The sequence below is a fragment of the Macrotis lagotis genome, chromosome 1 (assembly GCF_037893015.1).
Source record: "Macrotis lagotis isolate mMagLag1 chromosome 1, bilby.v1.9.chrom.fasta, whole genome shotgun sequence".
In the NCBI taxonomy this organism is placed as follows: domain Eukaryota; kingdom Metazoa; phylum Chordata; class Mammalia; order Peramelemorphia; family Peramelidae; genus Macrotis; species Macrotis lagotis.
The window spans coordinates 709,808,474-709,836,217 of record NC_133658.1 but is presented as its reverse complement, the minus strand read 5'-3'; the positions used below and the strand labels follow the sequence as shown (position 1 = coordinate 709,836,217).

Sequence of the window (27,744 nt, the reverse complement as noted above, 5' to 3'; positions counted from 1 at the left end):
AAAGATGCAAGGATGAAGCTCAAGTATTCCCACTCACTTGTATTTAGATTCCTAAATACAAGGAATTATTGGGTTTCTCATTGGGAAACTTTCATCACTTTAAATGGAGTCTCCTTCAGTCATCTACATATTCTGTCTCTGTGAGGTCCTGGAGTTGGGCTTAAGCTAGCAGATGGAAACAAGTACTCATATTTCCCAACCAAGTCATAATGTAGTTATATAATCTCAGTATTAGATGCTATATGATGTAATGGATAGAACACCAGCCCTGGAGTCAGTAGGACCTGAGTTCACACTTGACCTTAGACTTTTGTCACTTACTAGCTGTGTGAATTTAGGTAAGTCACTTAACCTGATTGCCTCACATCCAGGGCAGTTTCTAGTCATCCTGATTCATATCTGGCCAAGGGATCTAGGTGGCTCTGGAGAAGAAAGTGAGACAGGTGACTTAGCACAGCATCCCCTCATTCAAATCCAATTCATGTACTTGTCATGGCATCACCTCTCCTGATGGTATGAATGAGGACAAACATCATCACCAATATATTAACCTAACTAGTCACTAATAATCCATAATAATACATCCAAACTTCATTTCTTCCAAACTCTAATTCCATATCATCAACTGCCTGTGGTAGATTTGAACCTCTGACATCACCTCTTATCTCTATATAAGTTTTGTTTGTACCTATATATAAGTTGTTACCTCCACTAGAGTGGAAGCTTCTTGAAGCTAGGGTCTGTTTTTGTCTTTCTTATATCCCCTAGAACCAAGCAAGTAAAAGTTACTAAATGTTAGTTGCCCAGAGACTGGTAGAATATATTTTGGAAAAAGAAATGATCTAATGTGCTATTAAGAGCTTTGAGTTAGAAATCATAAATAATTTTCCCTCACATTCCCAAAATTAGCAAGATTTTTGATGTCCTGTGTTTGCATCAAATACAACAGTGCTCTTATTTCCTATGTTCTTGCTACCTGATGTAAAGAGATTGTTCTTTCTGAATCTTTTTGATATTTTTTTCCTACTTCAATATTTAATATTCAAAATATCCCCACCCTTTCTACTTATGTGACTTTGGACAATTTATTGTATGCTAAATACGACTGCAACTTTGTCCATCAGGGACAGTCTTTCTCTTCCTGACCCAAATTACTTATATGTATACTACTACCACTCCCAACTACCAAGTTGAATGTCATTTTATTGGGAGCAGGGATAGTTCTGCTTTGCAACATAATGCCTTGGACAAAGTAGGACCCTAAATAAATATTCTATGTAGGAAAAATGAATACCACTCAACTCCCCTAAGAAACAATTTCCTCATCTGTAAGATGAAAGGGTTGGCATGATGGCTTCCAAGGTCACTTCCACCATCTAAATCCATGATCCAATGATTCTCAGTCACTTGGCTGTAAGATGAGGAAACTGGTATACAATTCTTAGGTTCCTTTTCAGTTCAAAAATCTGTACTCTGTGAGCTCACAAATGAGCATAAAGATTGACTATGACTAAAAAAAATTCATGACCCAATTGCCATCCTCATTATTAATCTCTGTAACTTTAGCTAGCCAGTTTTTGCCTTTTTTAAAATTTGGTAGTATTTATTTGCTCATGATCCTTTTCATAGCTCTCTATAACCCAAGGTCACCTTTATATAACAATGGGCCATTGGGGTCATGATAGGTTAAAATGATTACAGACTACACTGAAACTTGCCTATGTCATGATTTCTATCCCCTTAGGTATGTTCCAGTAATTCAGAAGTATAGTTGACATCATGAGGGATAAGAGAATTCTTTCACTATCGTAGGATCCTCTGAAACAGAAATTTTTTTAATATTGACCCAGGGACCTCAAAGACTGAGTACATCATCAAAAGGGAAATAAATTGGGACCTGAGAAAGATATGGGTTAAGTCAAATCCACAGTCCTCCTTTCCCACATATTAGCCCATGTTCTCATAATGTCACCTACTTAAAATATTTTGGTTTCCTGTCTTGTGCAAAGTGACAAAATGCGTTTGTCATTTTGCCTTTAATTGCATGATGTTCTCCAATTCCTAAAGGATATGGTAAGACCCATAAAACTGCTGATTACCTGGGGGGCTAATTTTCAGACTTCCTGTGAGTTGTTCATAAGGCAACTATCAAGATGAATGAGGTTTTAAATTCAGTTTTCTTGAAATAAATAAGGCTTATTTATTTCTTCTGGTTCTTATAGAGGTATAATTAACTTGAAATATTGCATTCCTTTGCACCAACATTTAGTCTGATTTAGTCTATCGCGAACCTGGAGAGAAATAATTAATTACATCTGGAGAAAAATGACACAGTTAAGACTTATTTGGCATCATCTCTCAAATTATTGGTCCTCAGCATAATTTATTGGTAAGAGATAAGGCTCTCAATTGCCCTCAAAATGAACAGGTCAGAAAATTTGCTTGTGGATAGGCAGAATAACAAAGCTTTCTTTCCGCATAAGATTTTCCCAAAGAGAAACTAACTGTATATGCAGTACCCCAAACTTGTCTATTTAAAACCCTTCCTTTCATGGCAGCATATTAACAGATGGGAGTGTGTAATGAAAACTTAAAAACTTAAAAAACAGCACCAAAGCAATATCAAATAATCTTTAGTGGTAGCCCAATTATACTTTTTTCATCTAAATTTTATATTAACTACGAATTTGGAAAAGTGTGCTCTCTCTTGAAGAAAATTATAAATTTTCAGTATTTCTCCAAAATGATAAAACTTTAGGATGACCTTATAAGTTTATTTATGGGTGGTAGCAGATCCATTCAGACTCTGCAGTCTCCTCTTTCCCTTCTCCCTACCTCTCAAAGTAATACTTGAAAAACTAAAGGATTACTACTGATGATTTTTACTCCGGGGCGGAAATAATCATCTTCATTCCAAGAGTTTTGAAGTCTTAGTGAATGCGCGCCCTACTGGACAGGCAACACAGAAGAGCATTCAAAAAGACACAACTAGAATACGGGAGGGGAAAAAGGAGAAACGTCTTGGGATCAACTTTCTTGGGCCTTAGGACACTTGGAGGGAAAAAAAAATCATCTCAAAAACCTAAGTATGTTGTGAAGGGATCCCATCGGTATTCTAACTTCAAGGAAGAGCACACTTCTCTTCTCTTTAAAGGTTTCACGGGAAGGCGCAATCCAGTTCAAATGCTTGAAAACCCCCCAGCTTTGTCAGGAAACGTGTCCGATTCCAAGCTAAAGTCAGCCTGGCACATCTTTACCGCCCCTCAGGGGCATGGGGAACGCCTGGTGCCCGAAATCTGCTCTACACTTAAATACCGACTTTGAAATTCCCGACTTTTGGAAGCACGTGCGGGCTGCACTGCGCCCCCGCCCCCGCGGGCAGCCCGGCTCCCCACGCACGGCCAGGCCGAGGCCGAGCCCACGCGGGCGGGCGGCGGGCCCGGCAGGCCCCCGGGCGGCCTGGTCCGAGGCCGGGGCCGGCAGGGGCGGCGCCCGCGGGCCTCGGGGCCCCCGCTGGGCGGGGCCGGCGGCTCCGGCACGCGCGGGTCGCCTCGCCCCGCCCCCTCAGAAGCGGCTCTCTTCCTCCTCCACCGCGCGGTGCAGGCCGGGAAGGAACTTGAGCAGCTGCTTCCGCACGCTGCCCCGGCGGCCCTTGCGGGGCAGGGTCCCGAAGACGCTGAGCACGCCGCCGCCGCCGCCGCCCTCCCACAGCGGCGACCCGGAGCCGCTGCTGCTCGCGCTCGCGCTCGCGTCCCGGGGCCTCCGCGCGCACGCTCTGCGCGGCGCCGCGTCCGCCTCCTTGAGGAAGAAGCACTCGTCCTCCACGCTGGCCCGGCGGCTCAGGGCCTCCTGGCCCGAGTCCTCGCTGTCCGCCGTCGTGGAGCTCCGCCGGCTGCGGCCGCTGCTCGCGCTCGACAGGCGCTCGTGGCCGTTGTGGGGCGCCGCCGCCGGGCACTCCGAGGGCGGCAGAGCGGCCAGGCCCGGGCTGCGGGCCGCGTCACCTGAGGAGCAGACGGGAGAGGGAGCGAGTCAGCGGGGCGCCCCAGCGCGGAGCCGGCCCCGGGGCACGCTCGGACACGGGGCGGCGGGCCGTCACCCCCTTCCTCGGACACGCTTATTCCCAAAGGCGAGGAAGAAGAAAAATAAAGCCAGCATGTATATTACGTCAGCGGCCCATTAAAGCTTTACATGGGGGAATGCAAAGATTTAAAGTAGGTTTTCAAGTTTCTCCAATGAGCGCATTACCACATAGGCACAATAGGTAAATTTTAATGATCTGTCCCTAACGTTGGAAATTTTAAATTCTTCGTTTTTGGAAAACCCATTAAGGAATATGCAGAATACCATCTACACGAATTTCCTAATAATTCTGAGACTTTGCAAAAAAAAAAAAAGTGAATATAAGTAGTGGTGATATACATAAACTTGCGCTTTCTTTTTTTTCCCCACCCAATCTTTGTTCAAGGTAGTCCTTTCTGAAATGTCATCCCTATCCCCGCAACACACATATGTATGGATGGATGTATTAATAAATAAAATTTACTATGTGAATGAATGAAATTGAAAGAACATACTTGTAGACCTCCACCAGCAAATCATGTACAAACAAGATATGTACAAAATAAATTGGGGGTGATGGACAGAAGGTTCTTGGGAAAGTCTTTTTCAGAAGGTGGGTTTTAAGCTGAAACTCGAAGGAAGTCGGGAAAACTACAAGACTTAGGTGGGAAGAAAGAATGCCAGGCAAAAGGGACAGCCAGTACATTAGAGGAGAGGAAGTATCATGTCCAAAGACTATCAAGAAATGTCAGGGAAGCCAGAATCACTGGATCATACAATAGAAAAATGGAGTAAATATGAAAAACCTATTAAGGTCAAAAGAACCAGATTATGAAGGGCTTTAAAAGCCAAAACAGGATTTTATATTTGATTCTGGCAGGAAGCAGGAAGCACTATAGTGAGGGCCATGACATGATCAGACTTGTGGTTTAGGAAAATTAGTTTGGAAACTGAGTGGAGAAATGGAATTGATAGAAACTTGAGGTAGGAAGACCAGCCAAATGGCTAAAACAGTCCAGATGTGAGTCATTACTCAAATCCACCAGTCACTGGTTGCATAACCATTAGTAAATCACCTGAGGTCTCTGAAACTCACTTTAAAAAAATTTTTTTTTGCTCATTTAACGTTCTCTCCAACCTCTTCCCTCTTCCATGTATCCAATATACCAAAGCATATAAACCTAGTGGCTTAGTTTTCAATGAACCTCACTTTCCTAGCTATAAGATGAGTAATAATCGCTCCTCTATTCTGCAGAATTGTTGTGAGGAAATACTTTGTAAACATTAAAGAACTCTATGAATTATCAGTATTATTACTGAATTTTCTATTCTTATATATTTGGACAAGTTCCATATATCTGGTCCATTCTTGTGCACTGGTTAAATGAAAAAGTACTCTAGTTGGTTTTGATTTCATCTTGATAACATATCTGATCTGTGATTAGCAGGATTTATTATACTATGTCCTCAATTTTGGAGTTAGGAAACTGATACCAAATTAATTTACTCAGAATCTCTTCCCTCACTCCAATCCCATGGACTAAATCATCCTTCCTGATCTTTAGAAAGATTCCATTCACTCACTTGATTGGGACTCTAGATTTGACTCCCAAGTCAGGATAATAGGTTGACAGATGCCATAGATCCTCGCAGAAGTTAATTAGGGCAGTTCGGTGCTCCCAAACTGAACAGATGTCCTTAGGGGTCAAGGTTATGGGTACAAACAACAGGTCTTGTGCTCACAGCTAATCAGTGACTCATTTAAGTATTCTTGGGCAAAGAGAGGGTGGGAGGAGGGTAATATTTATTTTTGGTCAGTTCATCTTGAATTCTTTAGGAAATGAAGAAATATTAAGACTGCAAAATAATTTTCATATTCCATCACACTTAGCAATCTTCACACTTAAATATTTCATTAAGGGTTAATTTGTTCTCTCTCTGACAGTGGGGTAGGGGATCAGGGATAGTCTGGTCTATTGAGTTCAGTATTTATAGAATGTTAACTTGAGAAATTCACACACCCCCACAGTTGGTGGTTTGGACAAGCTTTTTTTCTCAAACTACACCAGCCCCAGGAAATGTCAAATTCACAAGTGTTCTTAAACTCAGTCTTTCCCACTCTGAAAGTACAAAATGGCAGGAAATGAAAGATCTATGTTTCAACATTGTCAATTATCCTCTCCCTCTGTTTTTGTCTTGACAGCAAGGTCTAAAGAAGGAAGGGTCCTAAGAGGACATCTGATCCAACCCACATTTGACTAAGAATCTTGATGACAATATAACCAACCAACCAAGTGATCATAAGCTTGAAGACCTTTTGAAGACTTAGATTTATCTCTCAGTTTTACTCCTTCCTATGTGACTATAGGCAAATAAATGAATACATCTTAGCCTTCATTTCCTCCTCTGTAAAATAGGGGAGGTTAGAATTGGTCATAGGATTTAAAAATGGAAAGAACTTTCAAGATCATCTAGTAACACGTCCAAAGGAAAGGGAATACGTATTTATATAGTACCAGACACTGGTAAGTTTACAAATATTACCTCTCCTGATCCTCACAAAAAATTTTCAAGGAAGTTCTATTATTTTCCATATTTTACAGTTGAGGAAACTGAAGCAAAAGAAATTAAATATCTTGTCCAGGGACACAAAGCTAGTAAGTTGTTTGATGCTGGTCAAGTCTTCCTGACTCCTTTCCCATTTCACTAATACCTGAGTCATCTAGCTTTAAAAAGGTAGTAAATCACAAAACCATAATTTTAAAACAAATTTTCTAAATATGCTGCTCTTTCCAATGATATTTTTAATGTCCTTTCCAAATCTAGCTTTTCAAGCGTCTATGATTCTTCATCTTTTCCCAGAGCAGGAAACCAACAAAAAAACCCAGAACGGGTTTTTCTAGATAAAATCTATTCTAGATAAAAATATAATCAAAGTCTATTTCCCAAGTCAAATTGTCATTTAGGACCTATAGAAACACTTTCCACAAATTTTCCCAGTTGTACAACTGAGTACTAAAGAATTGGGAACGGAAGACAATTTTTCAAGTTGCTGTCCTACTGTCTCTACTATAAAAATGTATGTGCTTGCTAGAGAAGGGTAAACTATATCAGTGTTAATAGCCTTCCTTAAAAGACAGTGACCTTAAAACACCTTTTCATCAATTCCTGCTGAAGAGCTTCTGCAAATAATGAGATGAGACTGTGGTTTCTGAGCAGGAAACCAGAATTTACCATGAAGCAGCCGCTGTTCCTGTAACTGCAAAGCTTGCAACTCCACCCATTTTTCCCTCAAGGTTTGCTACAAGAAAAGAGAAAAAAAAATTACTAGTTAGTGAAGAATTCTGAAGAATCTGAAGAAGATATAGAGCTCCAAGGGACATTATAGGTCCTATAGGATCCAGGTCATCAATCCCATTAATTTATATGACAGATGAAGAAAGTAGAGACCGGGGAAGTTACCTTGGACAATGTCTAACCCATAGCTATTAAGTGACAGAAGTGAGCCTGCATTTAATCCACGAACATTTATTAACATCTACTACAAGACAAGCCTTGTGCTGGCCACTGAGCCAAAAGCTCCATTCTAGGAGAAGCACATGTATAGGTTATACCAAACACATATAAAACAGTTAAAAGATAACCTTTGCTGGGAGGGGGCGGGGTGAGAGGAGGGAAGAGGACAGACAAGCTTGAAACCAGCCATTGCAAATAGTGGGGGAAGAGGGCAAAACATTACAAGTAAAGGAAACAGCCGATGGAAAGATAAAGGGAGTGTCACATGTAGGGAACAATAAGAAGGATCAAATAAAAATTCTGGCACATGAAAGGAGTAATGTGTAATAAGGAAGAAAAGTTAGGTTCTCAAGATGTTTACATGCCAATGAGGAAATTTATTTGATCCTCAGAATTAGGTGAGTGACATCATGATCACATCCAAACTTTAGAATAATCATTTTGATGACCTGAACTGAAATTCTCTCATTCTAAGTCTAATGCTCTTTCCACAGCTACATAATGTTGCAGCAGTTTACTGTAAGGAAGTAGGATTTCATAATTAATTAACCCCCTCCCTTTCTGTGTGTATGCATATATATGTAAATGAAAATATTACCAGATGGATCTTTACTTTAGGTTAGTAGTTTTCTTGCATTAAACCTCCCCACTCATGTACAAAGAATCTTGTTAAATAAAGGAAAAGATAGGGAGTTCAAGGGTCATATTTTGGCCCATAAAAATATGTGCCAATAAGATGAAGGCCAAGTTGGGAGCAAGGGATCTTTTTAAACAAAATATGGATGGGGAAGGTATAGCTCAGAAAGCAGAAAGTTAAAGATGAATTCACAGGAAAGTTGTTAAAATTTATTAAAGGCAAATAAACTTATTTCTGAATTTCTTTAGATTCTGCACACTGAACAACCTTAATTTCTCAGGGTCAGATAACTCCACAGTGACATATTTTACAGTATTTGTGTTTGTCAATACACATGTAGTCACATGTGTTGTTGATAATCAAAATAATAAAGAATTTGGCTTGGTTCATTTCTTGTTCTTTCTGGACTAAGACGGTGGTATGAGTCCGCCTCACTGCTCTTGTTGCCAGTTCATCATTGGCTTTACTTGGAGGTCATGCTCAAGGTCCTAGGGCATATAAGGCCCACAGGGAGATTCCACCACCACAATTCTCTAATCCTTCACCTCCTGATATAGAGTAAAACACAACAATTGGAAGACACAGGCTATGAAAAAGGCAGGGGGAAGTTGTAGTTTGCTTTTTTGGCCTTGGAGTTGTGATTTCATTGGTATGGGGATCTTCGGGTGTGGAAATTTCCTCTATTAATGTAGACTGGCAATTAATATGTAATTTAAGAGCCTCATAGTCTTAAAAAAAGATATGGGTTTTAAAGGATTTGCCCAGGATCACATAGCTAGAGTGTGTCAGAGGAGACAAAACCTGAAGCCAGATCTCTGAATCCACAGCTTGGGTCCACCATTCACTAGGCTGTACTGCCTCTCATTTCTGGCTTTACTAACCCGATATTGCAGACCAGAGTTTTCCAGCAAGCTTAAATTAGATTTTTAAGAAAGTTCCATTTGCTAGGACTCAGCAGCATTTTTAAAAAAAAAAACTGCAGAGAATTTTCTAGTTTTATGTCTGTCTCTAAATTCTCCTCTTCTCTGCAGATCCTGTAACTGCCTGTAACAATATTCAGGAGTCTGATTCAAACTCCCATATTGATACAAAAATGAAATGTAGCTTTCTGACTCTGACTTGCATACACACACTCTCTGCATTCCATTAACTCCCTGACTTGCTATGAAAAAATCCAGCATTCACACATTCCTCCAGCATAAAAGGCCCAAAATTTTCCACTCAAAAGCACAGTTACATGGTAATGATGACTTTATTAATAAAAATCATGCCCCCCACCTCTGTTGATGTCATTTTCTATGATAGATGCTTTTCAAAGAGCTTCACACATAATCTCAACTGATCCTCTCCAGCACTGCTGGGAGGTGGACAGAAAAGGTGGTTAACCTCATTCAACAAATGGGGAAACTAAAACTCACAAAATTAAGCAACTTGTCCAAGAGCACAGAATAAAAGCTTCTTTCCAGGTTTCATAATTATTTGTCCAATGGACTATGTTAGTTCCCTAAACTGAAACAAAGATGAGCACTACAAAGAGAGATCAGCTATTGTGTGATCTTAGACAAATCATTAACCTCCTGGGCCTCAGGTTCTTCATCTGTAAAATGAAGATGTTGGAAAGGTCACTTTCCTCTATGATCCCATGACCACCCCATTAGAAACATAGTGTTAAGGGGCAACTAAGGTGGTGCAGTGGATAGAGAACTGGCCCTAGGGTCAGGAGGAGCTGAGTTCAAATGTGATATCAGATACACCTAGCTGTGTGACCTTAGGCAAGTCACTTGATCCCATTTCCTTCCAAAAATAAAAAAAGAGAAAAGAGAAACAAAGACAAAAAGGGTAGCTTTGAAAACACTTTACTGAATTTATGATACATTTTTAAAGCAAGCTATTCACAGTCCTTTATCCCATAAAGAGAGTCCTTGGGCTATAGAAAGACAGTCACAAGCAGATTATAGCAAATTAATGTATCAGTACTGGAACCTAATCAGACCCTATTTAAAGGAATGACCCAGGGAATAGTCTTTTCTTTCATTCTTTGGCAAAGCTGTGACTTCACTTATGGGAGTATTCTGCTAGTGTATACCACAACAATCCTGTGTATTTTCAAGTACTTTTTATTTGCAGATATGTGCTAGAAGCTTGAAATGCAAATATAAAAATTGAAACAATCCTTAATCTTAGGATTGAGGAGCTGACATTCTACTGGAGGGGGTAGTATGTACACATAAAAATGTGGACAGAATAAATATATACAGACTAAATACAAAATTAATACAATTAATCAATTTGGATATATATATATATATATATATATGTAGAATATAGAAAAGGAAGCAATATATAAGGCTAGAAAGATAGATTGAAGAGTATACTATAATGCCAGGTTGCTCTTCAAAATGCCCATCAAATGGGGAATGACTGAACAAATTGTGGTATATGATTGTGGTGGAATACTACTGTGCTAAAAGAAATGATCAACTCAATGATCTTAGAAAAACATGGAAATACTTGCCAGAAATAATGAGGAGCAAAATGAACAGAAATAAGAGAATGCTATATACTATAAGAATAATATTGTATTAAAAAACAGCTTTGAATAAGTTCTTTTGACTATTATAAATATTCAAATTAACTGTAAAGGTCATATGAAGAAAGATACTATCTGCATCCAGAGAAAGAACAGATAATTAAAAGTATGTATAGAATAAATTTGCATACCTGTGTGTATATATACATACATATATGCATGTGTGTATATATGTATGTATGTATATAAAACTATACACACATACACACACCTATTTGTATCTAATGAAAGCATCTGGAGGGAAGAAAAAAAGGAAAAGAAATTTACATAACTTTATTATATATTTAAAGGGAATAGCTAGTTGTACATAATATATTTTCAGTTTTATATTTTTAATTATACTATGTTATGCATATGATCCATAAATTGTAAGAAGAGAAAGATACAATCAAGATAGGTTGTAAAGGGATTTAAAAGTCAATCAGAGGTATTATATTTTATTCTAGAAGCAAGAGAGAGCCACTGAAATATACTGAGAAGGTTGGGGCTGGGGGGGGGCTGACAAATCTGTGCTGCTGGAGGCTTCCCCTTAAGTATTTTAACTTTTTGTGGGTATAATTGTTGTACTTGAACTTATCTATCTGTTATACCTTACTCTCCTCACATAATCTGATTACTTATTTCATCAATAATATTCCTTAGACAACTTTTTGCAAATAAGTCATCATTGGAAATCTGTGATAACTTCCTTGCAAAGAATACTAAATCTTCATCAGGCTCACACATCACCCTCTCCCTTTCCCCCAGGTTCCTCACTCCAAGAGGGCATAGAGTCATATACACAAGTTTATTTAGGCACTTGGGACCTACTTATAACTGCTCCCATTGCTGCAGTCTCAGCCAGCTGAAACCCTGCCCCTGCTCACAACCCTCCGTTCCATAGCAAAAATCAGTGGACTTCAGCTGTAATCAGCTAACTGAAGAAGATGGAGAGACAGTAACTCTACCTGGGGCTGGCACACTCAGCCAGAGCCCTAAGTAAGAGAAACAACTTTGGACAGAACACTAGTCCTCCAAACTCCACAGCCCTGAAGGAAAGGGGACTGCAGCCAACAACAACCTGTCCTATTTCCCCTAGATTTCCCAGACACAGAGAAAAACTGATAGTTTTGAGGTCATAAAATGAGTGATAGAAAAGAAAAAGAAAAAGAAAAAGAAACAAAAGTCATCAAAGATCACAGGAGGAAGAAAACTCAGTTATAAATCTAGAAATAAAGCAGATAAATCAACAGGGAGGATACACAGACACTAAAGAGACTGCATCTTTCTAAATAAACATCATCAGACAAAGGAAACTGAGCCAATGCTTAATGAACCCTGTAAATCCTCAGAAAAGCATGAACCTACAACAGGAAGTTCCCAAATAATTAAAGAATTCAAAATCTCAAGAAAAATTAAAAGGAAACAAATGGCGACATTTATGGTCTGTACAGCAGAAATTACTAACAGAATGGAAAAACATAAATCTGTGATGGTGTGTCTATCTTAAAGAGAGAGAACAACTAATTGGGAATATAAATATACTGAAAATAAAGGACAATTGAGGAAGAAAAGCAAAATGCAATAGTTTTTTTTAAAGCACGTGATCTTTATATATGCAAAATATATTGATCTCAAAGAAATGTTTTTAGAGATAATTCAAAGATCACAGGTCTCCCTGAACATATAAAGTTTAAAAAAACTGCACATCATAATTGCAAGGTATAATCCAAGAAAATTGCCCAGAATTTGTGATTATAGAACAAAGTATTAATTAAAAGAATCCAAAGATCATTTCCAGAAATGCTCTGTGTAGTTTCCCAGATGCAAAGTAGTCACTATTACTTTTATCCAATTCTGGTCTGAATTAAATCAATCAATCAATCAATCAATCAATATTAAGCACTGATTATGTACCAAGCACTGTGAGGCCAAGAATTAGTCGCTGCCCTCAAGGAGCATGTAATCAATTGGGGAGACACCAAGCTAACAAATATATACAAAGCAAGCTATATAGGAGATAAATATGAAGTAATTACCAGAAGGAAGGCACTAGAAATAATAGGGAGTGAGGAAGGCTTCCTATAGAGGGAAGCTTTGTGGGACTTGAAGGAAACCAGGGAGGTCAGAAGTGGCGTCAGAAACAGGGAAAGGTTCCAGGCACAGGGGACAGCTAGAGAGAATTCTAAGAGTCAAGTGATAATGTCTTGTTCTCCAGGCTACTGTCACTGGATCTGAGAATATGTATCAGATTTAGGAATTAATGTTTAAAATTAAGTTTAAAAAATTATCACCTGGACAACAATGTGAAGTCCAGGCAACTAGGATGTCCAGTGGACCTGTGGTCAGGAAGACCTAAGCTCAAATTTAGCCTCAGACACCTACTAGCTGTGTAACCTTGAGCAAAGCACTTAACTGCTGCCTGCCTCAGATTTCTCAAGTGTAAAATTTAGATAATATGACTACTCACCTAACAAAGTTGTGAGATCATCTTGCATATAGCAGGAATTTAAAAAAATGCTTGTTCCTATGAATAATCACAGCTTTCATTCAATTCAATTAGGCATATAGTTACTAACTACCTACATAGTGCTCAAGCATATTGCCTTAGAACACCTCAAAACAAAGGCAAAAATGAAATGAATGAGGTCCTTAAGGAGCTTGTTCTGATATATGGGATAAAACAGATACATAAAATAGAAAACACTGAATATTTTCAGGAGGGACAAAGAACTAATACATTTTAGAAGTCCTGGAGAATCCAGTGTTCTGAACCTCAAAGACCAAGAGAAGTCCCATCCTGGAAGGCAGAAGTTAGGACAAAAATAAAAAGGACTGAGGCAAAACCAAGTTGAGCTGATCACCTCACCCAAAGCACCTCAGGAGTTGGAGACTGGCCCTAAAACAAAAGGCTGGAAGGAGAAGTTAATTTAAGAAGATACAGAGCACTAGAAAAACTACTCCAGAGACACTCAAAAGTTCAACCAAGAAAGAGTAATTCAACAACAAGAACAAGCAGTGACTTAGGATAAAACAGATTTTCCATATGGACATGAGAGAAAAGGTGCAGCAAGATACTTTTTAAATTAGATAAAAGCTAGGAAAGAACAAAAGAAGAATAAATACCTTCAAAAACTAGGAAACCCTAAGTAATAGAGTCCCTGAAAATTAGAACTGACCAAACAAGTCATGAGTAGGCAAAAATTATTAGGAAAAAGAAAATTCAAAAGAATGACAAATAGTAGAAAATATGAGATAGCTGAAATAAAAAGTTACGTGGAAAACAGGTCAAGGAGAAGCAATTTATGAATCATTATACTCCCTAAAAACCTTGACACTATGTTTCTAAAAATCATAAATTAAAACTGCCTAGAACTATTAGAATCCAGGGCAAAGTGAAGACAGAAAATCCACTGATGACCTCCCAAAAGAAACACTCAAAAAGGAAAGTCCTAGGAATGTTACAAGACCCAAATCCTCCATATCAAAAGAAAAAAAAATGCTGTAATTACCTGAAAAAAGTTCAAGCATCAAGTAACCAGATTGACTATCACATAAGACCTGTCTTCTACCAAAGCAATTGAGAGAAGATCATGGAATACAACATTCTAAAAGATAGAAGCTTATGATTAATAATAACACCCTACAAAACTGAACATAATTCTGTTGGGGGGAAAAAGTAGATATTGAACGAAGGGATTCTTAATTGTTTTTGTATCAATGATTCCATTGACATCCAGATGAAGTCTATGGATTCCTTCACAGAATAATATTTTAATAAATAAAAGAAAATACTTTGGATTACAAAAAAATCAGTTATATTAAAAGTTATCTAAATGTATATTTTTTAGTTCTCAGGTTCCAGTTCAAAAACCTCTATTTAAAAGAAATACAGGGCAGCTAGGTGGCACAGTGGATAGAGCACCAGCCTGGGAGTCAGAAGGACCTGAGTTCAAATCTAACCTCAGACACTTAATAATCACCTAGCTGTGTGACCTTGGGCAAGCCACTTTACCCTAATGTCTTGCAAAAACAAAATAAAATACATAACTTTCAAACATTCCTCATGAAAAAACCAGAGTTAAATAGGAACTTTTAAAGGCAAATACAAGAATCAAGAGAAACCCAGAAAGATAAATTTATTTAAGCAACAGACAGAAAGAAGGTATATAATGATGCAGTACAAACATTTTAACCGAAGTAAATTGTGTTCCTTCATATCTTTGATTTTTTTAAAGGTAATGAAGGTGTTAAATAAATAAAGCAAGAGAACCTGGAGGTGGATTAGTTTTATTCTGAAGGGCATTTAAAAGAAGAGAAGAAAGGCTAAAAGCAAGAATACACTAGTGTAGCAAGAGTGATACCTACTCATGTAAGAATCAATGAAAATTTTTTTATGCACAGAAGAGAAAGAGAAAAAAGTTTAGGAGGAAGCACAATCAGCACAGCTTGAAGTAATTTACAGAATACACACACATGCACACGTAGTACACAAGGAAAAAGCTAAAGTGTTATATCCAATCCTCTCATATGTTCAGTCATGTATATGGAAATATCCATAGGGGTGGGGTAGTCTTGAATTTTGGAATAAAAAATAAAATTAAATAGGTAAGTTGAAGTCAGATTGTGGAGGCTTTTTAAAGTCTAAGAAATCATCTTATCCTAGAAACAAAAAGTATCACCTAACTAGAGGTGGTAACTCAGATAGATCAGTACCATAAATATTAATTTGGAAGTTGTGCAAAAAAAATGAATATGAGAAGACATGCAGGGAAATTCATGAATTATTTAAATAGTCCAGGTGAGAGATGCAAAGGACTTGAATTAGAGTGTTAAAGTTGAGAGAAGGGATAAGATATGAGAGATTTTGTTGAACTTAAACTGAAATAACAAAGAAGATTATTAGCTATGATATAGACAATAAATAAATTTGATAGCTGAAAGGAAGGAAAGAATTAAGAATGGCTTCAAGGTTTTTAATTTGGGGTGTCTGTAGGGACAATGATGCCCTTGACCACCCAAAACAAGGAGACTTAAAAGAGTTATGAGTTGATGGGTAAATAGAATTGAGTTTTATTTTTAGTCATATTGCATTTGAGATGATGATGGGAAATCAAGACAGTAAGTTAGCAATGCAGAAAAGAGATTGGGGCAAATCTGTAGATTGGGAGTCATTTGCATTCAAGAGGATAATTGAACTTATCTATAGAATTCTGGAATGCTAAATAATCAGCACAATATTATCTACAACCAGGGGTCTATGGAAGGTCTCATAATTTAAAACAATTCCATCTTCCATTATGACTTTGTTCAGGATGTCTTCCATGTTAGTGATGAATACCTTTGTAAGCACACATCTCAATGTTTTATGCTTCATCTGACATTACTAATCAGAGGGTCATTGAACAGCCTTAACTCCATTAACTCAATCATCAAGAGATCTTGTGTGATTTTTACAGAGGCATAAGAAAGTATTTGTTGGAAGCAAGCCATTAAGGCTGAATTTTATCCTGAGTTAAAATTTTTTGTAATCAAAAAATGTAATCAAATGTTGCATTTACTGTACCATTTCAGTCAATTGTATAAACATTAAAAATATAGTCTGCTGCAGAGAATCATTTATGAAGAGTTTCCTAGTCCCTTCTCATATTTTCATCAAGGATATTCTTAATATTTGTGGATCTCATAAATATAAAGGTGAGAATACAATTAGTAATGTTCTCTCATTTTTTGTGAGTAAATGGATTTCATGATTTTTCCCAGTCCTTTGGTATTTTCCCTTTCCTGAGGTGCATGGTAAAATGAGCCTCAAAGCTCTCAACACTATTTACTCCCATACTGATTTCCTCAGCGTACACTTTGTCTATTCTAATCACTCTTGACTGTCTTCTCAAGTGACCTTTCAAATTCCTCTTCAAACATATGGGCAAATGAAGTGTTAATGTCCAAATCCATTGATTTCTCTAGCACTAATATATAGATAGATCATTAAAGAAACATTGAAAAATTCATTCTACTTTTCATCTCCCTACCATTTTTCTCTTTGAAAACTGGGAATGCAGTCTACTTGAGTCTCACATCAAATTTTCTGTTGATTTTTATACACTTCTACCAGATCTAATTCTGAAGAAATGACATTCTATTCTACTTTTAAATGTCTCTAGCAGAAAGCATTCAGCTTCCCTCTAAGTAATTTTTTTTCCTAGTTTGGAATAATCTTAATTTCCGGGTAATTCATCTCAGTACCTAACCATTATAAAATTTCTAGGACTACCTAAGAGAAAATTATATACAACTCAGCAATTACAGAACATTTTATTTCTGCTTTTTAAATTGGAGTTTTCTTCCACTTCTATATATGTTTTTAGAGATTCTTGAATACTTAAGCAAATTTTTGCCCTTGACTTTCATGTCTCTCCACTTGGTAAAGGGATCAAGTAATTTCTGGCTAAGGCAATTCAGTTGCTATTTGGGCTATTTGGGTTGTTATTTGGATCCACAGTTTTTCATCAGTGCAGAAAATTATAATCAAGGTCACTACTGTTACCTTTTTATATTTTCCCTTTTTGAAATACTGAAGGTTGTTTTGGAAAAGTTAAAATGAAGCTCTTGCTATTCTCAATTTTATTCTTCTAATTTACCATATTTTATCATATCAACACATTGATGATTTTGCTGTGCAAAGACAGCTGATTTAGATGACTCCCACATCAGTAACCAATTATTTCCTATGTGATAAGATTGCTTTGTTCAAAATCTTCAGTCTATATTCTGAAAGTAGCTTTATAATCATGAGACTTCTGGGGAGTAAACTGGCACCTGGTCTCTTTTGTTTCTCATAGTGGAGCCATATTCTCCAACATGATTTGTCCCATCAACCCCCTCCTTTCACTGAAGTTGTTGAATGTAAAAATATATGTTGATGTGTTCTGAAGGATCTTTCCTCATGCCCTGCAACTAGTTATTATTACATAAGCCGAAATTATAATAGTAGCAAATTGTTGAAACCCTTTGATTCAGGGCATGTATCTCAAAGAGATCAAAGACAGAATGGAAATCCCTGTATGTGCAGAAATATTTATGGCATCACTTTATATAGCAGCAAAAACCTGGTAATCAAACAACTGCCCATCAAGTAGGGAAGAGCTGAGAGAAATACTATATATCCAAATAATGGAATATTATCTTGAAAAATGATGAATATGACAGATTCAGAGATATCTCAAAAAGATGTATAAACTACTGCAAAGTGAAATGAACAAAACTCAGAGAATAATTTTCACAGTAACACCTATAATGCAAAGGAGAACAAATTTGAAAGGCTTAGGCACTCTGATCAAGGCCATAATCAATCACAATTTCAGAAGAATGATTAAGTAATTTTCTTTCCATCTCATGGCAAAGTGGTTATGGGCTGGAATTGCAGAATAAGAAATATATCTTCAAATATATATATATGTGTGTGTGTGTGTGTGTGTGTGTGTGTGTGTGTGTGTGTGTGTGTATTCATTTCACTTTATTTCACAATAAGTGAATCATTGATTTGTATCGCCTGTTTATTTTTTATGATGGGGGAATTCTTTGAGGGAAAGGGAGTAGAAAATTTAGAAAGAAATGAGCATTAATAAATCATTTTCCACAGAAGGAAGTTCAAAAGAGGACACAAAAACTTCAGTTTTATTACTCTTGTGTTATATTAATATATACTTTTTAAAATGTTCATAAAAAAAATCACAACTTCATATACAAAAGCCCAAAAAACAGCAGATTACATTTTTGTAACACTATATGCATTTCTGAAACCTGTCTTCACGATCCCATGAAGTAATTCTGAAGACATTGAGGTTTATATAAGTGGTTTGTTTCAAGTCATGTGACAAGAACCAAATGCTAGCCTCAGTCTCCCAACTTTAAGTCTTGTGTTCCTTCTATTACATTTGTTCTCTCTTTGACCTAAGAACTAAATTAGAACTGTTCTTCAAAAACCTGAAGGTGTTTTCTCACACTGAGGATGTCTCTGTTCCATCACTCGTCATCCTCTCTTCATGGATGGTTTATTTTTCCTGGACTACCCTTCCATGAGGTGGACTATGAGGTCCATCAATCGTGTTCCCTTCATGGCCTGTGCCACTCCTCACTTTTTGGACTTCTCTGCCTCCTTGATAGAAATATCCCTCCTCTCTACCTGCCCCACCTGCTGACTTCCTGTCATATATATGGCTTTCCCCCACTAGAATGTCAGCTGACTGACTAAAGTCTTTAAGGAAAATTTCATTTATATCACTAGCAGCATATAGCATAGTGCCTGGTACATAGAAAGCTATGAATAAACTTTTATCTATCTGTACTGAACACTGAATTTATTCCCTGAACTATTCTAAGTATTATGGAAGATACAAGAAAAAAAAAATAGAAGGTCTAGATCCTGTCTTTAGGGTCTTGCAATCAAATAGGGAAAATAAAGCATAGAAATGTATAACTAGGGAACATTATTGATGCTACATACTACTGTGAATAATTAAGGACTAGTCTCTGAGTTTTAGTCTATGAATGTGAGTTTAGGAGGGCGTGGTGACAGACAGAAGGGACCTCTAATCCAACCCCTTCATTTTTCAAATGAAGTAAATAAGATCCAGAGAAATTAAGAAGGCTGCCCAAGGTCAGGCTGGTACTAAGTGGAAAGTAGTAAGAGCGGCACTGCGGGCTTCTGGCCTCTTTTCAGCCAAGGATCTGGCCAGACTCTGCACCTCAACTTCAGGTCCTCGCAGCTCGGGGCAGGCGTGGCCCCCGGAGCCCGCGTGGGGGCACGGCCACGTGCCCGGTGCCAGGGCCCCGCGGGCAGGCCTCACGAGATGGCGCGGGCTTCCCCCATCAAGGCCTCCGTATTGTACTCTGAGGCAGAGGCAGAAGGGAGGCGAGGACAGACAGGAGAGCGGAAGGCGGAGATAGAGGCCAGCAGCGAGGGGGCAAAGACGATGGGGCCGGGGCTGAGAGGAGTCCCGGGATGGCGCGGAGCCGCACAGACAAGGCACAAAGGGCCTCGGGCTGGGGGCGGCCATTAGCAGGAAGCCGGGCCCGGCCCGCTCGGCCCTCCTTCCGGGCGGGGGAGTCATGTGACTTGACGCCCCGCCACCTGGCCAAGGGCCGCACCGGGCCCCGCCGGGTACTTTCAGGGGGCGGGAAGGTCTGGACAATTAAAGGGCAGGAAAAGGCCTTCCGGGGCGGGCCTTCCGGGGCAGCCCTGCCAGGCGCCGCCAATCCGCGAGCGCACAGCCGGCCCCGCCCCCTGCCGCCCCGGCGGGGCCGCTTCCGGCCCGCTCGGGCCCGCATCCTTCCATCAGGGACGACGGTGCGCCACGCGGCCTTAGATTGCCTTACCTTCAGGACCTGCAGCTTGGCCTCCAGCTCCGCCTTTCTCAGGATCATGGTTCCATTCACCGTCTCCAGCCTGCGCGGGGAAAGAGGGGGCATGGCAGCGTTGGAAACGTGCTGCCAGCTCGGCAGCGTGGCCTTACGGCATGGGGGCAACGGCAAAAGCTTGAGCCTGGGACCCAGCTGGGACCTCGCCACCAGGAGGCTCCGGGTATAACTCACTACGCCTACAAACCGCTAGCTAGCCTTTATACTGATGAGTCGTTTAACAAGTAATTAAGAAGCTCAACTACTTCCATACAACCTAGAGAATCTCAGCTGCTGCCCATGGACCCACATTCTGCTACAGAGCCTCAAGTAGCTCCTCTTAGTTCTGGCGCTGGAGAATAATATGACACCCAAATTCTCGGCTCTCGCTTTAAAATTTTCAGATTGGGGGGGGCCTAGGTGGTGCAGTGGATACAGCACTGGCCCTGGAGTTAGGAGTACCTGAGTTCAAATCCAGCCTCAGACACTTAATAATGACCTAAGCCGTGTGGCCTTGTTGGGCAAGCCACTTAACCCCATTGCCTTGCAAAAAAAAAACTTAAAAAAATAAAAACTTCATATGAAACTAGAAAAATCTTACCCTTGAGGGGGAAACTGAAGCAAAATGTTCCATATAATTAACACTTATACATTTTCTCTTATCTAGTCTAAGAAATATTTGAATGGCTAGGTACTAAGATAGCCATCTTGACAGTAATACTCAATGCAGTAGAAAAGCTTACTGAGAGGACAAAAAAAAAATATTGCTCTCTGTAAGACATGTTTAAAGGCAGAATAATCATTTGTTCAAAATTAGATTTGGTGTGTTCTAGTCCAGAGATAGTTAAGTGGTACAGTGGAGAGAGTGCTGGGTCCAGAGTCAGGAAAATTCATCTTCCTAAGTTCAAATCAAGGTGTGACCCTGGACAAGTCATTTAACCCTGTTTGTATCAGTTTCTCATCTGTAAAATGAAGTGGAGAAAGAAATGGCAAATCACTCCAGTATTTTTACCAAGGAAACCCAAATTGGGGTCATGAGGAGTCAGATACAATTGAAATAAATGACAATAACCAATTTAGAGGTAGGTGATGAACTAGGTACTTTCTACAGTTTCCTGCCATCTTGTAAAATTCAATGTTTTTCAGAAGTAAATTTCTGAACTCTTTAGGACTGAATTGCTATAGTATCATGTAGTTAATAAACTTTAAGAAATTAATGTAGTAGCATAGTAATGCAGGCTTGAAGATGGGAAAGACCCAAGTTCAGACCCTGTCTTCTGATGCATTCTGTCTACAGGACCATGGGAAAATTACTCTTAGCATGATATAAGATATCTTACTAAGACAAATTCTTAACGTGAAGACCTATGAAGAGATTTCAGGAGATTCAAGAAATTGGATGGAAAAAAATTACATCTTAATTTTCACTAACCTCAAAGTGAAATTTAACATTTCCTCCAACTGTATGAGAACAAGACTTGGAGAATGGGGTTCTAGGCTTCATAAATCTGACAAAAAAGGCTAAAAAACCCTATCTCTAAAATTATAAAATGCAGAAGAATTGCCAATCTGCATGTATTAGAGGAGTACACAGAAGTTCCATATACCAAAACAGCTTTAAGTGAACTACTTTTACTCTTGTCCGAAGATAGGCTGCTTCGTGTTTTAAGTAAAAGCCATCCTCCTTCCTAGAGGATTTGGTTTTATAAAGGGTTGAATTTACAGACCATTATTTAAGTAAATGTTATCAATTTTAATCAACTATCATAATTGTATTTTGGGTGCTCATATGATATCTAGGTAATGAGCTCTTCCTTGGGCATAATCAAGGCACTTCTGCAGAGACTCAGACTTTTGCAGAGCATAATGACATCACAAAGTGTTCAATGGTTCTCACTTTTTTTTTCAAATGGCAAAGCCATCTATCTGTCCACACCCTCCCATGGCTTGCAACTCAGTACATTATCTAATCAACTTTCCCCACCAACCTTCTACTAGCACTACCAAGGAAGGCAAGTGTCATAGGATTAAAGACTAGATGAGAGCTCAAAAAACATCTAGCTCCATCTCCCCAGTCTTCAAATGAGGAAAATGAGTCACAGAGAGGTGATTAATTACCCAAGGTCACAGTATGTTAAAGATTTGAGATTCAAATCCAGATCCTCTAACTTTAAAATTGTTGCTCTTTCTACTACAGAGTGCATGAAGGGAAATAATATTTTCTCCACTCCACATAAGAGAATATGTTGCTTATCCTCAACAGAAATTAAAGGGGATAATCAGACTTATTTAAGTTTTATTGGCCTGAGTTTCAAACAAAGAAGGACAATATCTCAACATCAGAATCTGGATATCACATTAGGAGGTGGTTTGGTGAAAAGCAATGCTTTCTTTTTTTTAAAAAAAAATTATTTTTTAAGACAATGGGGTTAAGAGTGACTTGCCAAGGTCACACAGCTAGGCAATTATTAAGTGTCTGAGGCCAGATTTGAATTCAGGTCCATTCTCACTCCAAGGCCAGTGCTCTATCCACTGGACCACTTAGCTGACCTCTGCTTTCTTTCTCTTACAAATAAAATATATGCTTTTGAAAAGAAATGATTTGCTTATGACATAGGAGAGGAAAATTAGACTTCCTGATCCTAGGACAAAAAGAACACAAGAGTAAGAGTCAGGAGGCTTGGGTTCCTAATACTAACTCTGTCATTCTGCCAGCCACAGTTTTTGTTTGGGGACCAGTTTTGTCTCCACTGCACAACACTGTCTTTCAAAGGTTCTACACAGGTATAGAAAAGGTACCTGAATTATTCATATGAACTGTTTGTTCTATTGTTTTAAGCAAAACAGGGTTTTTAACCCAGAATTCATGATTTCTAAAATATTTTGATATCTGTATTTAAATATAATATAATATATTCCTTTGCAATCCCATGTACTTTATGCATTTAAAAACATGATTCTTGGAAGGGTTCCAGAGGCTTCATCAGTCTATTGTAGGGCTCCAGGACTCATAAAAAGGTTAAGAAGCCTTACAATATAGCACACCATCTGTGCAAGTTAACCCATCAAAAATCTAAGAAATTCCTTTGAGCCCCCCAAAAACTTGTGTCAAGACTACAGTGTTTAGAATCTTTTAAAATGAAAATGAAATCTAGATACACTGATACCCATAATGTTCATAAAGAATTATTGTAGGATGTATTTATACTTAATGGAAAACGTGCACTGTACTGCCGTTCCCCTTATGCTTTTTTATCAAAAATAATACCAAACAACAAAACTTTTCTATATTAGGTGCTGAATAGTTACCTTAACCTGTTTCCTGCAGATTTTATCAGTTCAACGACTTGTTTGTGAGTAAAACCTTCTGTGTTAACTCCATTGATATTGGCAAGGACATCACCTGGGAGATGCAAAGAAAAAAAGAGAAAATGAGTATTACGCAAAAGCATGGCCTCCCAAGTCTGTATTTCAGACCTAACCAAAAGTTCCTTTTCAATTAAGAAATGAAAGGGAATCAAAATTCATCTCAATTCAACAGTCCTTGGTATGGATGACGGGCACATATGATCAGTCTTTGCTATCAGAAAATTATTACTTGTTAAATTCTTCAAAATAGTCTTCTAGCAATATAAAGGCATATTGGGATAGAGGACAGAGTTTTGGGCTTGGTGTCAAGAAGAGTGATTTCAAATCCTGCCTCTGATATTTGCTAGATAGTATTCTGGTGAAGGAAGACCCTTAGTCTCCGTCCCCTCCTCACATCACATGAATGTAGTATTCTATTCACATACTGCCTGAAAAAAAAAATCAGGATAAGAGATAGTAGGATAGTTACCAGTCTGTAGTCCAGAACGGTAAGCTGGACTTTCCTCGTCTACTTTAAAGATATATGTGTATATCTCAGCCAAATTTTGGTTCTGTAATAGTTGGGTCTGTAAGTATGAAAAGCAAGACTCAGGATTACTATATTAGACTTTCAAATTCATTTGTTACAACCAAAATTTCCCTTCTTAGTTTGCATATAAAGCACATTTTTTTTTTCCCCAAAAAAAATTATACCGGGGACAGTGGCAATTTTAGAAAATCTTTTGTCCTATGCATCAGTGTACATTGTTTTACCAGGGAATGAGCCCCAATCTCATTAAATTTCAAAACTTTAGAAAGAAGGATGCATTGCATAGTTCAAAAGATTAGTTATTCCAACTTTAGAGGACCCTCAAAATATCATCATAGTACATTTTTAATTAATAAATTTCTTCTTATTTGCTAAAGGAACAAGAGTTATGGTCAAAAAGTAAAGAAAAAATCCTCTTCATGTTCATTTCTAGCTGAGGATTTTCTTACCCTAGAATAAAAATATGTAGTTACAGAGAGAAATAAGGAAAGATTGATTATTTTAAATTAGAGTTCCACAAATAATGACGATCTACCCCACATTTATATAGTGGCACAGTATTTGATTCAATTATCTTCATTTCTGAAAGCTTTGTTATGTCTGCCTGGAATACCCACAGACTCATTAGTCAGAGAACTAAATTAGAAGAAGTTATGTTTCTCCTATTATATCAATTTGACAAAAATATTATTTTAATTCGGTGCAGAAACACAGACTATAAATTGGATCAACACATTGTCCCAACATCATAAGCTTAATGAGTTTTTCCCCACCCTCTTGTTTTATGAGGCCTAGTTTTGTATTGATATAAAATAAACAGTTTGATTTTAGCAACTAGTTTAAATATTCCTAATCATAAGTTAGCACATATCAAAACACATCCTATCTAGAAGAAACAACTAAGATCCTCATCAAAGCCTATCCTTTCTTTTTCGTTATATAACATAAGAATCATCAACCAACACAAACATTTCAAATAATAATTACAGCAACAGCTTCCATTTATATGACACTTTAAGATTTGCAAAATGTTTTACCTGTTATCTCATTTTATTCTCTCACTAACCCTACTAGCTAGGTACTTTATTATGCCCATGTAACAGATGAGGAAGCCAAGGCTCACAAAAGTTAAGTGACTGGCCTAGGATTATACAGCTAGTAAATATGAGGCAGGATTGAAACTTCAGTTTTCATGAGTTCAAATGCAGTAGTATATCTCATGTGCCATCTAGACATGCATTTTTTTAGAAAGTCTCAAACCACAGAATTTGAGAGCAGCGAGTTCCTTAGTGGTTCTATAGTTGAACCTATATGAGGCGAACTTCACTATAACTTAACTTGCACTTTATTAGTTACAATGTCAAAACTGTTCAGGCCTGATAGAACTTAGACTATTACATAATTTAATTTCCCCTGCTTCCACTTCTCCACCCTAAACCTAATTCCCTTTCTTCAGAAGCTTCAATACACCAACCCTGGTTTATAAGATAAAAGAATCCATTTCACTTCCCCACCCCACCCTAACCAGATACAGGGTGATACTGCATTCACAAATGGTCTGGGTCTAAGCCAGTTCTCTATCCACTTCACCACCCTCCTTTCCAGGCTGATTGATACTACAGATATTATTTCCCATTCTACATATGAAGAAACTGAGACTTACTGCTTAAGTGATTTACCCAAATTTACATTGTTGGTCCCTAAGTGGGTATTGTTAACCCAGGTTTTCCTAGCTATTTGTTCAATACTCTAGCTACTGTGTAATGCTAACTCTTATGAGCACAGGTTGAGGCACAGTGAAGAAGGGAGGGCCTTATTCTCCTACAAAGATTTCCCAGAGGCAGCCAGTTCATTTTCTCCTCTCCCCTATTTGTAAATGGTCGAAAATAGCCACTTGAAACTAAGTAAAGAGCAAATCATTCCTCATCTTTTTTTCCACATTTGGCCAATAGAATGAATAAACTATAAATTAATTCATGAATTAATAATTAAACTGTAAATAATTAAACTAAATTATACAAACTTAAATAAAATTGTGCAAAGACTGAAGGTTGACATAGTATGGACTTTACTTGAAGGAAGAGACAAGGAATTTTGCTAAAGAATTAATGACAGAGGCTTACTTGAGATAGATAAAAAATATTCATATTACAAATTATTAAGTGATCCTAATCTCTGATGATGATGATGATAAAATTTCCATAAACAGCCCTTTTAGTTATCAGAAGACAAAGATGATCTGCTAACAGAAGACATGGCTTCTCACAAAGTTCTGCTAGAACTTTATATCTCAGTGACCTTGGAAAAAATTTTGAGGCATTTGGGCTAAATGATCTCTGTTCCCCCTCTGTGATAAACTGATAAAAGTTTTACATATTGATATATATGTGTGCAGACACATATGTATATATATATATATATATATATATATATACACACACACACACACACACACACACATGCATACATACACAATTGATATTCATTGTAGAAAGGACCTATGCACAGGAAATAGGGCACTATTTCCTTTAAGAAGGCTTCTTATTTACCATGATTCTGTAGATGATGTCACAAGTCAGTTGATATTTCACACTCCAAAAAGACAACAAAAACTATAGTATCTATGCAGCAAAATAAGAAATTTATCAATTGTATGGATGTATCATGTCCTCAAGACAGGTGGCAGAATCACAATTCAAACAAGTCTGGATTGCACTAATTTAAAGCAAAGGTGACATGAGGGTATCCAATAGACCTTCTTCCACTACCTGGCTTAATTCTTCCTCTTTAGACTTATTCATTGCAGTTAAATTGAGATCATTTCTCTATTTTTTAATACAAGAAAATGGTGTTCTTGTAAGTGCATTTCCTTATTCTAAGAATAAGGACTTTCTAATGCCAGTGAAAAGGACAGGTCACTCTTTCTAAAGGAAAAATGTGTAATGAAAATTGAAGAATCATAGATCTGGGATAGAAAGAAACTCAGAAGTCACCTAATCCAGGTAAGGAAACTGAGACACAGAGAGGCTGAGTGATTTGTTAAAATCACAAAGGTGGGAAAAGGCAGTAAAGGTATTCTAATCCAGGTTCTCCAGCTCCCACATTGATGTTCTTTCTAGCATTTTATACTGTCTCAGGTAATCTAGGCACCACGTGCAAAAAATCTCATTCAGAAACTAGATTAATCTATGATCAAATTAAGCGTATCTCAGTGAAATTCAACAGTCAGTAAAAAAATATAATCTGAAACATTCAACAATATTAAATGTCAGTGGATTCAATTCATTTTTCTCACATTAAGTAAATGCTCAAAATTAAACTTTAAGCATAAATTATTACAAGCCAGTTAGAGTTGCTATTAGTCCTGGGCTTGATCTTTCTGAACCTCAGTGGTCATTCAGCAAGCAAGTTATGGATAGGAAATATCACTAGATAGAAAAAACACTAGATAGAAAAAAAATCTAGATGTTTCCTCCATCACCTATAAAATTAGATAAATTCCCTATAGCTTAGTCATTTATGTTTGTACTCATAGTGTGTATCTATTCAATCCAGTCAACAAACATTTACTCTGAGTCTATTATGAATGGGATGATGCATAGCATTCAAAAACAATATGGTTCCTGTCCTAAAGTTGACATTCTACAGGAGGAATACAGGATGTAC

General features: G+C 37.9%; 1 protein-coding gene across 6 annotated transcripts in view; it reads right to left on the bottom strand.

The window, feature by feature from the left end:
* Positions 1-3,564: 3,564 nt before the first annotated feature.
* The window catches only part of CYTIP (cytohesin 1 interacting protein), a 91,880-nt gene continuing 67,700 nt past the window's right edge, over positions 3,565-27,744 (bottom strand). For all 6 annotated transcript variants that reach the window (XM_074215946.1, XM_074215950.1, XM_074215948.1 and 3 more), the window contains 5 exons: positions 24,019-24,115; positions 23,490-23,583; positions 20,160-20,229; positions 7,294-7,360; positions 3,565-4,001 (listed from right to left, as the gene is read on the bottom strand). In XM_074215946.1, coding sequence (XP_074072047.1) covers positions 3,565-4,001; positions 7,294-7,360; positions 20,160-20,229; positions 23,490-23,583; positions 24,019-24,115 — 765 coding nt within the window. The remainder of the gene's footprint in view (positions 4,002-7,293; positions 7,361-20,159; positions 20,230-23,489; positions 23,584-24,018; positions 24,116-27,744) is intronic.